This window comes from Schistocerca cancellata, chromosome 1 (genome assembly GCF_023864275.1).
Source record: "Schistocerca cancellata isolate TAMUIC-IGC-003103 chromosome 1, iqSchCanc2.1, whole genome shotgun sequence".
NCBI lineage: Eukaryota > Metazoa > Arthropoda > Insecta > Orthoptera > Acrididae > Schistocerca > Schistocerca cancellata.
The window spans coordinates 733,443,613-733,457,985 of record NC_064626.1 but is presented as its reverse complement, the minus strand read 5'-3'; the positions used below and the strand labels follow the sequence as shown (position 1 = coordinate 733,457,985).

Sequence of the window (14,373 nt, the reverse complement as noted above, 5' to 3'; positions counted from 1 at the left end):
TGATTTTCTAAACATTTTAAACAATCTGTTACTTTAAAGGTCCTCAGGGAAATGTCTATTCGAAAACTTCTTGTCTTTTCCCTTTCTTCTTTCAGCTATAATGTCTCTTGATACTGACTGATCAATATTTGTGCCAAATTGATTTGAGGAACTCAAGCTTTTGATCACAGCACATCTGTGGACATGTGCTCTTAGCCACTTGAAGATACACATTGAAATGTGTGTGTGAGTGGGGGAGGGGGGGGGGAGGAGGAGGGGTGTTCTCCTCCCACACCCCTGGATCTGTGTAAACTAAATTTGGCACACAAACAGCAAATTCTAGGAGTATTAGCACTACAGGTTTCATAACCTCTTAGCTCTCATAGGACCAGAGATAGGGCAAAAATGTTTTTATTAGTCCCTGCTGTATAGGCTGGCTGGCACAACAGGCATGTTGTGGAGAGAGTGGTATTGGTCTGCTTTATCAGCCTAAAAGCATTGTATCCTCTATGTCATAGGCAAAAAAAAATTTTGATAGCCCAGACGTGTAGGCTGCACAGAATGACAAGAATGTTGTGAAAGTAATATTGGCCACTGCACGTGCAAATGGAATGACAAGGGAAGGCTGAGATGGATAGATGAGTGGATGGACAGAGACAATGGGACATGAGGGGATGGATAGGAAGAGAGGGGGATTGTGGAAGAGGGGAAAGAGAGAGGGAGGAGCAGATGGCCATGGAAAGAAGGGAGGAGCAGGAGGAGAAGAGGGATAGGGAAAGGAGGGATGAGGCAATGGATAAAGAAAGAGGGAGGAGGAGGTGGATAGGGAAATGCAGGCAGGAGGAGATTGTGTGAGTGGACAGGAGGAGATGAATAGAGGGAGGTGGGGAGAAGGAGGTGGATAGGGAGAGCATGGAGATGGAAAGTGAGATGTGTGTGTGTGTGTGTGTGTGTGTTTGTTTGTTTGTTTGTTTGTCTGTTTTCTCAGCCTCTCCTCCTAAAACATTGGACAGACATAAAGTGAGAGAGGGAAGGGCGAGATGGATGGATGGGGAGGGGGGGGGGAGAGAGAGAGAGAGAGAGAGAGAGTGAGAGAGAGAGAGAGAGAGAGAGAGGTGGGGGGTGGGGATGGGAGGACAGGATGGTAAGGGAAAGATGGGATGATTAGGTGGACACAGAGGGTGGTGTGGAGGAGGAGATGTGTGCGATATATGTGTTGAATGCTAACGCAAGCAAAGCTGCTATGAGAAGGCTGGTGTGCAAATGAGTAGGGCCTTTCCTCCTCATGTTTTTAGCAAAAGTCAATTTTTCAATCAAAACTGATGTAATATTTGTAATATAGGTTGTATATTTTATTTTATTCAGCACAGTATATTGCATTATGTTAGCTGAATTACGAACATTGCATGACAGGACATCCCCCTTTCTCTGTCTATCTCCTCTTCCCCCTCAGCCTGTCTATGTCCTCTTCCTGCTCTCTCTCTCTCTCTCTCTCTCTCTCTCTCTCTCTCTCTCTCTCTCTCCATCTCCATCTCCATCTCCATCTCCTTCTCCTCTTTCTCCACTCTCTGTCCATCTCGTCCCCTCCACTCTCACTATTCATCTCCTCCCCTACCCTGTCATTGTTCATCTCTTCCCGTCACATCTCTCTGTCCATCCCCTCTTCCTTTCTTTTTGTGTCCAAATCCTCCTCCCCTCTTTTTGTGTCCAAATCCTCCTCCCCCATCTCTCTGTCCATCTGGTCCTTGTCTTTTGTGCCAATACACCCTCTAAGGGAGCTTTCCTGGCATCCATAAGTATTCAGGAACTCTTGAAAATTGTTTCTGTACCTCAAAATAAAACAAGCCATGATGATGGTAGTTAGTGCTAGTAAAGTGGGCACCTTGAACAACATAGTAATGTTTGTGCATATATTTAGATATGATGCGTGCATGTGCGCAAGAGTGTGTGTGTGTGTGTGTGTGTGTGTGTGTGTGTGTAGAGAGAGAGAGAGAGAGAGAGAGAGAGAGAGAGAGAGAGAATGAATGTGTGTGTGTGTGTGTGTGTGTGTGTGTGTGTGTGTGTGTGTGTGTGTAGAGAGAGAGAGAGAGAGAGAGAGAGAGAGAGAGAGAGAGAGAGAGAGAGAATGAATATGCCTTTTTCTGTGTATGATGCAAGTGCAGGTGCATGGTGTAATGCACCTCTATTTTCTTGAGGTATAGAAGATTTTTTGATACTTCTGAGATGTGCGCAATATCACTTGCATCCGTAGTTGAATGGTTGAGCAGGGTTTCAGATTAAGATGACCACAGTGAGATTCATTCAGATTTAAGAATTATACATATCATCAGCCCTCCATCCCAAGTATTAGCTTTATACTTGTCTATGTTAACTGACAATTTTTAAATGGAGAATAAGGACTACGTGTTCAAAAGAACACTTTTCATCATTGTATTTTTGATACTCTAATTTTGACTCTCTTTCTAACTTGATGTTTTATAATTATAAAACTGTTCATTTTTTACGTGGATTGCACTTGACTATGTTGTTTCTTTGATTTGCAGAAAGGAAACTGAAATTCAACCGCTGTACCAGCTGGCTGCAAAACATGCACCAGGAGAAAGTGAGTTCTTTTGTGTGGTAGAATTGCATAAATTACAATCACATTGTGTGAATAATGTTGTAAATTAAGCCTTTGAAACCTGCTTTCATGTTTTATAATACAGTAGCAACCTTTCATATGATCATAAGCATTGTTGCAAATGCTCTCAAAATGGGCATGCACAAACCTCCGGGACCTCAGTTGTTAAATACATTTGAGACATGTAAACTACTTTCATTACATTATTGTGGATGTCAGTCTGTGCCCCAATAAACTGTATCTCTTTTATGGCCATGTGTTTCCTTGTGTTCTTAGTTAGAGCAATGAGAGTGTAAGTTCTTCTGTTGCCTTTATCAAACTTTCTTGTTTCAGTTTTAATATCATTTTAGATTTTTGATATTTATTTTATTTATTACTTGCTTTTATTCGGTATTGTAAGTTCTCATAATTCATCTCTTAACTATTGCGACAGGTGCAGTGATTCATGATTTAGGATATTAGTTCTTAGAAATAATTTGTTGTTTCAGTTTACCTTGATAAACAACATATAGTGTGGATGCGAGTGATCATTATATATTTCATTTACTTTCAGTATTATAAAATACTTTACTGCTGTTGTTATGGCATATGATGTAATTTGTCTTTTACAAACACAACACTTTGAAACACTTGTGGAAATAAAATTTTGTTTTTGAATTAGAAGTGCATCACTTTTTCATGTAACCAAGTTTGTCCAGTGTCTCTGATTTGTCTAGGTATTTTTGTTTCAGACATAAGCAATACTTTATCTCAGCCTCCTGAAATGCGAGGGTCTGTGAAGTTATTGGATGATAATTTGCAAGTACTGCAGGATGCCATACTGGAATATCTTCTGGACCAGGGCAATAATGAGTTCCTTGTTGTAGGTGTTGTGGGCTCATTGGGTGTTGGTAAATCTACCCTCATGTCGCTGTTAGCTGGTGGACAGTAGGTGACAGATCTTTTTTTTATTAAAAGAGTTAATTTAGTTTCATATGTGTTAATCATGATGTGCTGTGAGACTTTGTTTACATTGTGATATAACCTTTCCTCAGAATTGTTAATTTAGCTCTGAAATGCCTGGGAACCATATAATAGTGCGCAAAAAAAAAAGAGATAAATGATAGGCAAGCTTCTAGGTGGCAGTATGTTACATATCTTGCAAGGAAACATGTATAAAATGTATCAAAAATTTGATCTCCAGTTCACTGATAACAACTAAGTAAGATCACAACGAGACTGCTTATCATAAGTAAATAATTCTGATAGTGTGGTGAGTTTCGTAATTGTTTTTACAAATAATACAGATTTCAAGCACAATTATGGTGCAAAAACAAAGACTTCTTTCTTGCACTGTCATCAAGAATTGTAGCTTGTCTGCAGCTGACATATTATATTGTAATGAAACACTTATTGATTAGGTTTGCAAGAAGTGATTAGAAGATAATGGACAATAATTTTTCAGCAGCTTATGGAATTTACTATAATTTTTATATTGTGGGAGATATGGATATGAACAAATTAATCTAAAGATGTTTGTATGATAATGTTGCTCTGCAGTCTTTTTCTTTGTATAAGTTTTCTTTTTAGGTTTTTATACCTTGTTTCCAGGTTTAAAACTGTATTGTGATCAGACAACCCATTATTAATCCTGTGTAACATGACCTTGAACTTACAGGCTGTTGATGAAAATAGTGTTTCTGCTTCAGATAGTGGATCTCCAAAACTCTGTTTGTACTATACTAAGTGCATGTAGCACGTACTTTAACATCCACTCCTCACCCATCGTGAAGCCATTCAAGATGCATTTATGTGGTCTGTATTTTTCGGCAATTTGTGGCCATAGCAGTATTGCCAACAATGTAGCTGCAATATGGCAGCTATAATTGGCAGTATTCTGGTATGGTTGAATAATAGTGCCGAAGGAACAGGCCAATGTAGTATTGAGGTGTTGCTGGTGTTGTTGTTGGTGTTGTCCATCAAGGATATATCTTCTACGTCCTTATCTGCTTCCCCCGCCAACAGTGATGCAGTGCCTAGTCACGTGGACCAGTATTATTCTGCTTCAGTATGAAAGTTGGCATGTGAATGTGGAGACACTCAATTTGTTTGTTGTGCACAAGAACGCAGAAGTGGGCAAATGAGACAACCCTGAATTCCATGTGATATGTACAGCTGCGACCAGAGCTATGGAACACAAAAAATAATATACAGAGACTGAAATCTGAAAAAGACATTTTAAATGCTATGATCATAATAAAAAATGTGTTTTAGTGAGTCATAATTTCATTATACTTAGGTTCTGAAGACATCTAAACTGCTTTTTAAGATTTCGTTGAAATGAAAGATGCTATGTTGGGCAGTGTGCTCAGCAAAAGAGTGGTCCACTTGTTTCTTGGCCACAGTTCACCAGTGGCCATTCATCTGGGCAGACAGCTTGTTGATAGTCACGCCCACATAGAATTCAGCACACTGATTGTAGCTTAGCTTGTAGATCACAGGACTGGTTTCACAAGTATCCCTGCCTTTGATGGGATAGGTGATGCTTGTGACTGGACTGGAGTAGGTGGTGGTGGCAGGATGTGTGGGACAGGCCTTGCATCTAGGTCTATTACAGGGGTATGAGCCATGAGGTAAGGGGTTGGGAGCAGGGTTGTGTAAGGACGGGCCTGTATATTGTGTAGGTTTGGTGGATGGTGGAATACCACTGTGGGAGGGGTGGGAAGGATAGTGGGCAGGACATTTCTCATTTCAGGGCACAACGAGAGGTAGTGGAAACCCTGCGGAGAATGTAATTCAGTTGCTCCAGTCCTGGGTGGTACTGAGTTATGAAGGGAATACTCTTCTGTGGCTGGATGGTGGGACTTTGTGAGGTGGTGGGAGACTGGAAAGATAAGGCACGGGAGATTCATTTTTGTACAAGGTGAAGGCTTCAGTGAGACCCTCGGTATATTTTGAAGGGGATTGCTTGCCGCTGCAGAAGTGACAACCACAGGTGGCTAGACTTTATGGGAGGAACTTTTGGTATGGAATGGGTGACATCTGTCAAAATGGAGGTATTGCTGGTGGTTAGTAGGTCTGATATGGACGGTGGTACTGATGTAGCCATCTATGAGGTGGAGGTCAACATCTAGGAAGGTGGCGTGTTGGGTTGAGTAGGACCAGGTGTAGCACATGGGAGAGAAGTTGTTGAGGTTCTGGAGGAATGTGGATAGGGTGTCCTCACCCTCGATCCAGATCGCAAAAATGTCATCAATGAATCTTGAACCAGGTGTGGGGTTTAGGATTCTGGATGTTTAGGAAGGATTCCTCTGGATGGCCCATGGAAAAGTTGACATACGATGGTGCATCGTCGGTGCCCATAGTCATACACCAGATTCGTTTGTAGGTAATGCCTTCAGAGGAGAAGTAATTGTGGGTGAGGATATAGTTGGACCTGGCGACTAGGAATGAGGTTGTTGGTTTGGGATCTGTCGGGCATTGGGAAAGGTAGTGTTCAATAGCAGTAAGGCTGTGGGCATTAGGATTGTTAGTGTAAAGGGAGGTGGCATCAATAGTGATGAGCGGGCACCATGTGGTGAAGGAACAGGAACTGTGGAGAGCCGGTGGAGGAGATGGCTGGTATCTTTTATATAGGAGGATAGGTTTTGGGCAATAGGTTGAAGGTGTTGGTCTATGAGAGTGGAGATTCTATCAGTGGGACACAGTAACTGGCCATAATGGTGTGTCCTGGGTGGTTAGGTTTATGGACTTTAGGAAGCATGTACAAGGTAGGAGTGCGGGGAGTGGTAGGAGTGAGTGGGGGTATACCATCAAAGGCAGGGCCACCTGTGAAACCAGTCATGTGATCTACAAGCTAAGCTACAATCACTGTGCTGCATTCTATGTAGGCATAACAACCAACAAGCTGTCTTTCTGCATGAATGGCCACCGAAGAACTGTGGCCAAGAAACAAGCGGACCAACCTGTTGCTGAGCACACTGCTAAAAATGACATCCTTCGTTTCAATGACTGCCTTACAGCCTGTGCCATATGGATCCTTCCCACTAACACCAACCTTTCTGAATTGTGCAGGTGAGAACCTTCCCTGCAATATGTCCTACAATAACCCTCCTGGCCTCAACCTCCATTAGTTACTGTCCTCAACCATCCAGCCCCTTACGTGTTCCCATTCCAGAACTACACAGCCGTCATTCTGCCATCACACCTAGTCTTTTTACTTCTCTTCTTTTCTGCAACTCCCCCCTCCCCCTCCCCACCTCTCCCCTGCCGTCTGTCTAACCTGCAGCAGTACAGTGTCCGCCACCCCTATCCCTCCTCCTCCACCCCAGCCTCCTCCTTACCCTCACTTAGTCGCCACTCGCATCATGCACTGGTACTGCTGCTCGCAGTTTCAGTTGTCTGAGACTGCTGTGTGTGTAAATTGCATTTTATTTTGTGTGTGTGTGTGTGTGTGTGTGTGTGTGTGTGTGTGTGTGTGTGTGTGTGTGTGTGTGTGTGTCACATTTATTTTTGACAAAGGCCCTACTGGCCGAAAGCTTTATTTATTTGTGACAGACTTTTTGTTGTGCTTATCTGCGACTCAGCATCTGTGCTATATGGTGAGTGGCAACTTTCCTCTCATAATTTTGTTACATTCCATCCTGGATTTTCCATTGTTTGGTTTTTTACTATTTATCGGTTGTGTTTAATGGGCAGCAACTTGCCAACTGTCTTATTGTTATATTAAATTGTTTGTATACACTTTTCAGATTCAGTAATTCTAGTCCTAGATGTATCACATTCATGAAATTACTAGTTGTCTCGCTATACTGGGGACTATGAGATCTCTTTACAGTAGGTCAAAGGCTTTGGTAAAGTCTATGAACAACGTGTAGAACATCTGTTTCTTTTGTAGCGCTTCGTCGATGTTGTTTAGAAGCAGCCTGACTGCCGTATGTGTTGCTATTCCAGATCTGTAGCCCATTTGTCGTTCTGGGAGATGACTGTCCACACAGGCTTTGATTTTTTGTGTAATTATCTCTGAAAACATCTTGAACTGAGTATTTTCCAGGGCTATGCTTCTGTACTTGTTTGGGTCCGTTGGGTCTCCTCTACCTTTGTAGAGAACTTTTATTGTCAAGTGTCTCCATTGGGTCGGAATTGTTCCAAGTTCCAGGCATTTGTTGAATACTTTGATCCATACGTGTTGGAGGGCCTCTTTTGCATCTTTTATATGTTCATTATATATATATTATCGGGTCCTGCTGCTTTCTTGTTCTTCAGTGCTTTTATTACTTCTTTTACATCTTCTTCATTTAGAGGTTCTCATACATTGTCTTTTTCCTTAGTTTGATGTTGTTTGTCTTTCTTTGGGGGTGTATTGATTCCTTGTTTGTTCAGTATCTTACTGAAGTGGTGTTCCCATTCCTTCATGTTTATATTTGATGTATGAGCCAGTTTTCTTGGTCTTGCTGCTATGTATGGATCTTTCTCTGCTTCATCCGCATCTCTTTTTACCTCTCTTTCTATGTATTCTTTTTTCCTCTCTTCTGTTAGTTTTTTGTAGATTCCTCTCTCTTCTGCATACAGTTTCTGTGTTTCCTCGTCGTGCTGGTTTCTTAATCTGTGGAGCATTCTTAGAACAGTGTTCCTTTTGCTGTAGCATTCAGCATTGAACCATCTTTTTGCTGTCCTTGTTTTAGGGTTTGTTTGTATCACTGAATTTTTTAGGAGGGCTTCTATTTTGTCGGTTGCTTTTTCAAGGTCTCCTTCCTCTATTAAAGTTTCTATTTGTATTATTTGTTCTTGCTGGTTTGTTAATTTTTCTTTATCTATTTTTCTTTGTGTGATTTGGTGGGTCTTTCTTGCTGGCGGTGACATGACGTTATTTATTTTTGTCTCCATTGGAATGTGCTTTCGTATAGGAGTGATGGAGTCATGCCATATTGGTTGAATACTTCCTTTTATTTCTCCTCTTGTTAATGCGATATCAATGGTGCTTTGCCCGTTGTGGCATAAATATGTAGGTATCTGTGTATTGTTCTTAGTGATACCAAGTCTAAAGGCAGGTAAGAAATGTGAAAAAAAAACTGTTCAGTGAATTGCATGCATATTTAAAAAATACATTCGCAGTTGTAAATACTGGATTCTCAAAATTTTGTTAATTGCGGCCAAAGTACCGTGTTCTTGTCTACGCCAATGGGATCAATGCTTTTTGTGTGTTTCACACCAGAATTTTAAGATGATGGGTTGAAAGATCTAAACTGAAAGAACTAATAAAGTATGAAGAACACGTATTACAGTTACATAAGTACTGTGTAGCATTTGCTACAAGCATCCCTGCGCATGTCCCTATTGTACAAGTTTGGTAAGACTGATGGTGGTCTGTTTAAACTGTTGGTATGAACCGTGTTGGCGAAATTATGGGGAAGTGTCGGTTAGTTACAGGCAGGATAGTCCCAGAGACTATGCCAAAATCAAGAGACGATTTCATTGAAGTGTTTGTGTTAAGTCTACAGCAGCTCCTATCACCCTAATTTGTCACTTAGCAGCAGTCACAGATCTTTAAAATCACTAAAGAAGAACTCAAAGTAAATGAATAGTTTGTTGTCTGTGATTTTGTAGAGAATTACTCCTTCACCACTCAGGATGAAGTACAGTGATTTCACTGGAATAATTCACAGGTTACAAGCCACCCATTTGTAGCTTAGTACAGAGACACAAATAATAATTAAATACTCCATGTGTTGTATGTGGAAATATGATTGCCTTCATCATTATACAGTGTGTGTGTGTTCTTTCCAGTACAATTTCATCAGCTTTTTAAAATGTCACTTTCTAGATTCAAAGTACATTTACCATATTTCGGATGAAATTACTGCCCAGTACGAAAACAGAAAACATTTCATGAATCTGTTCTACCATCAGGAAGATTTTGAATGGCATTATTTTGCTGTGGCACATGGTACAAGACGTTGTGTTGCGGGTGCAGTGGCTATGAAGAGACCAGCCACAGTAGTCAGGCTCATGTGGCCCCATGAAAACCATATTTTGTCACCATGACAGTTGAAACTTCCTGGCAGATTAAAACTGTGTGCCAGACCGAGACTCGAACTCGGGCCCTTTGCCTTTCGCAGGCAAGTGCTCTAGCAACTGAGCTCCCCAAGCACGACTTACACCCCATCCTCACAGCTTTACTTCTGCCAGTATCTTGTCTCCTACCTTCCAAACTTTACAGAAGCTCTCCTGCGAACCTTGCAGAACTAGCACTCCTGAAAGAAAGGATATTGTGGAGACATGGCTGAGCCACAGCCTGGGGGATGTTTCCAGAATGAGATTTTCACTCTGCAGTGGAGTGTGCGCTGATATGAAACTTCGTGGCAGATTAAAACTTTGTGCCGGACGAGACTCGCACTCTTTCACGTGTCTTCGACTATACATTTGTTTTCCATTGTGACTTAGATATTGCCAAGCTGAAGCAACATTTCAAGGATACAAGTACTGAGTCCATGTAGTCATAAGCTTCATTCTATAATACATATTAACAAAGGTATAGCCAGACATATTCTGCTTCTTTAGTGAGCAGAGAGGAATCAGTGATTGCTATGTAGAGAGAAATGCTGTTAACAGACAAAAATGGACTTGTTACCTGTATGTATGACTGTAGTTGACAGGTAGCATATGTCTTACAAACTTATGAAGAACCAGATAAAGTGCAGGCCTGCTTCTTGCATCTAGATGGACCCTGTTCAAAATTTGTTTCTCCTGCCAAACCTGTCACTCATGTTACTGAAAGGTGTGATGTTCCCACTAGACTGGATATAGTAACACCTTCTGGAAGGACATAATCTCTCCTTGCACTAATCTGGTGAATATTAATGATTTAATTGGAGACTTGTGAAACAAGATGTAGCTACTTTTTATTGCCCTTTCATTGAAGCTACAATGTAAATGGTTCATAATATCACAACAATAATATAAAAAAGAAAGTGCTTTGCCCTATTCCCCCCCCCCCCCCCCCCCCCCCCCCCCCCGCAAGAATGGGGTATGTATGCCTTGCGATGTAGGATTCTTTTTTGTGTAATATTGTTAATCGGCCAGTCTGACTATATGGATGGTCCATGTCCTATAACCCATTTTAGGATAGGCATGCAGGGAAAGGACGTGCTAATGTCTCTGCTACAGGGAATAAATGTATTTTGTCTAATGTTGTGTATTAAGTTTTAAATTCATTGTGGGTTGGCAAGCAATATTGAAGCAAGGAACAGAGAATGTTTCTGTACTGTGCATCATTGGTACTAGTGAGAACTTTACTTTGAGACACTATGTTTAGTAATGCAGATGTAAGTGATTCATTTCATCTTTAATAGTTTGTTATCAACAAAAGCAAAACGAGGATAATGGAATGTAGTCGAATTAAGTCGGGTGATGCTGGAGGAATTAGATTAGGAAATGAGACACTTAAATTAGTAAAAGGTTTTGCTATTTGGGGAGCAAAATAACTGATGATGGTCGAAGTAGAGAGGATATAAAATGTAGACTGGCAATGGCAAGGAAAGCGTTTCTGAAGAAGAGAAATTTGTTAACATAGAGTGTAGATTTAAGTGTCAGGAAGTCGTTTCTGAAAGTATATGTATAGAGTGTAGCCATGTATGGAAGTGAAACATGGATGATAACTAGTTTGGACAAAAAGAGAATAGAAGCTTTTGAAATGTGGTGCTACAGAAGAATGCTGAAGATTAGATGGGTAGATCACATAACGAATGAGGAGGTACTGAATAGGATTGGGGAGAAGAGGAGTTTGTGGCACAACTTGACTAGAAGAAGGGATCGGTTGGTAGGACATGTTCTGAGGCATCAAGGGATCACCAATTTAGTATTGGAGGGCAGCGTGGACGGTAAAAATCGTAGAGGGAGACCAAGAGATGAATACACTAAGCAGATTCAGAAGGATGTAGTTGCAGAGGGTACTGGGAGATGAAGAAGCTTGCACAGGATAGAGTAGTGTGGGGAACTGCATCAAACCAGTCTCAGGACTGAAGACCACAACAACAACAACAACAACAACAACAACAGTTTGCTATTTACATTGAACGATGAGTAATTCATCTAGGTTGAAAGACAGAGACCTGCAGATTCCAACAGTGTTAGGAAAAGGTGAGTACAAGGGTGAATGAGTACAGTCATGAAGACATTAATGGTTCAGTCACATGGACTTTGAGAAGACTGCAATGTAAGTTAAAGTGTATTGTGATAGTATGTGCTGAAGAGAGATCAAACATGCTATGAAAATTTAGTGATATGGTAGACTGGAATGAGCAATCACTGTATATGAGTGGCCTCGTTACAATACTTCTACTTCACAGAAGGTGACCAAGAAATAATAAAGATGAAGCACAACTTCAAGAGTATAATTTCAACTGCAGAGTAAGAATAAAAGGTGACAAAATCATACACGCAAAGCCTGTATGCAGAAAAGCCTGCAGGGCAGTACATGGAGTAGCAAGGTGATAGTTAATGACAGTTAAGAAGTTTTTGAAGTTTCTTAAGTCTGTTCATGTTGGAAGGGGTAAGCATTGAAGTAGGTCATGGAAAATTAAAGAAGCAGTAGGAATGGCAGTTGATGATCACATGCATTCATTTAAGGATAGATAAAGTCATTAAAGTGACGACAAGACCAAGAACTATCTCCCAGAAGAACTTTGTATGAAAAAGATTGCCTCAAATGTTCCATGAAAATACCCATTTTTTTCATTTCATAAGAAATGCACAGAACAGCATTCAACACCAAATTCAATATAGCTTTGGAGTATCCAAGGCATGATACATGGTTGACATGCTGAGATAAAAGTCGTGATCGCAATGTTATCGTCAAATTTAGACAATGACATGGAGAAACAAATCTTGAAAGAAATTATGAAGGTTGCCATTGACAAGAAAGTACACAAAGTGAAAGCTGAAACATTTTATACCAGAAAGAGAAACGCTCATTTAAAAAGCCAAAAGTCTGATAAACTGAAGCAATCTGCATCGACTACCAAAAAATGCATGTTTACCAAATATAAGTACTAATGACATCTTTTCCAAGGGCAGTTCTCTGTTTACTCTCTCACTGTTCAACTTTCAAATGCAACTTCAGTGTACTATATTTACACTAAAGATATTGGAACAAAAGGGGCCAATCAAGTTGTTTCCTTTTTAAATCACTTCGTGACAGAATTATTGCACAAGGAAGTGAAACCTCTAAGAAGTTTTTTGTGATTTGTGTTCAGCACAGAACAAGAATTACACTGTACCAAGGTGTCTTAATTGTCTTGTGAGTGAACTGAAATTTTTGGAGGCAGTGAAAGCAACATCACTATTAGAGGACACTGTTGTGGGTTGTGATAATAATATGGGACTGATTAACTCCTAACCAGTAGCAGTCATTCCAGTGGACTGGATGGAGATTGTGATTGAGGCTTGATGTAAACCTAAGCTTTTGGATGTTATGGTGGGCAATCAAGATAAGATTTCTGAGGAAGAAATATTTGAGGAAAAGTCCTTTCTTATCAAGGCCCATCAGAGAGATAGTTATCACAAAAAATATCCCCACCTCATTCAGTACTGAGAAACTAATAATGGAGCTTGGGTTTTATCAATGATGGGAGTTCAACAGAGACTTCAAGAGCAGCAGCCTGGAGAATATCAATTCCCAGCTTACAGAGGTAAAACATAAAAAGTACAATAAAATATTATTTTAGAATAATTTTGCTTGCTGCTGCTGGTGCTGCTGCTGCTGATGAAAGTAAGTAGTAGTAATTTGTCTTTACAAGTCCTCTGGCAGCATCAAAAGAAAAGTATCAGTACCACCAGGTTTTAAAGGAGGGCTACAGACAAGAAACTAGATTGTTTATATAAAACTTTTTGCACTAGTCAGAGAACTGCACATTGGGACAAAGTGACATTGTACTTTATTCTTTTAGCAGTTTATCACATGAAATTAAAATAGCAAGGAGAAACTGCTTATTGAAAAGTATCTTTATTGTTTCAAACATTGCTTTTCATTACAAAATAATCTGACCCATAATATTTAATGAAAAACAGTTTTACTTGCAGCACCTTCTACTCTGCTGTATAAAAGTAGCACATTTTTTCTGGGTGATGCATGAAATAACTTTAAATATTATACCAATAAAACCACAATTTAAATATTTAACGCATCAGTTAATATAAAATTTAATGTGTATTACATGTCACTCCAAATTACTTTTGTATTCATTACTTTTGTCCATTAGTATCCATGAAATTCAGTTTCAAACTTTAAAATTGCTCTCCTGAACAATTTGATAATGTGGAGAAAACACATTTTTTTCTGTGCTCTTTGTTTTTGTGCTATCTTTTGGATTTTGATAGTGTACTGAAGTTGACAAAATACGTTTTTGGGCAGGATGCCTTTGATGTGCCATCTTGATGTTTACCATGTTTATAGTAGCACATTGGAACAATATAATACTTTTTTTTCCGAAAAAATTGAGGGTAGGTTGTTTTGAGTACTTGAGATCAAAGCTTAAGATCTGTGATGTTGACTGTTAAAATTCTTAGAAATCCACCATGTTGCATATTAATGTAAAGCTCTACTCATCAGTTTTTCAATGACAAAAGTTTCATTGTTGTATGTGGATTAGAACCAGAATTGTACTTATGTTGAGACACACATGTAAATTGTAAACAATTTCCAAACTTTGCAGACCTGTAACTTTCTTCACAACCGTCATATACCTCTGCAAATTGGTAGTTTGGCATCTCTTATGTGTATCACTGGATGCAACAAG

General features: G+C 39.9%; 1 protein-coding gene across 2 annotated transcripts in view; it reads left to right on the top strand.

The window, feature by feature from the left end:
- The window catches only part of LOC126185412 (nonsense-mediated mRNA decay factor SMG9), a 103,594-nt gene that overhangs the window by 32,786 nt on the left and 56,435 nt on the right, over window positions 1–14,373 (top strand). For both annotated transcript variants that reach the window (XM_049928129.1, XM_049928128.1), the window contains exons 3-4: window positions 2,523–2,581; window positions 3,331–3,526. In XM_049928129.1, the coding sequence (XP_049784086.1) occupies window positions 2,523–2,581; window positions 3,331–3,526 (255 nt within the window). The remainder of the gene's footprint in view (window positions 1–2,522; window positions 2,582–3,330; window positions 3,527–14,373) is intronic.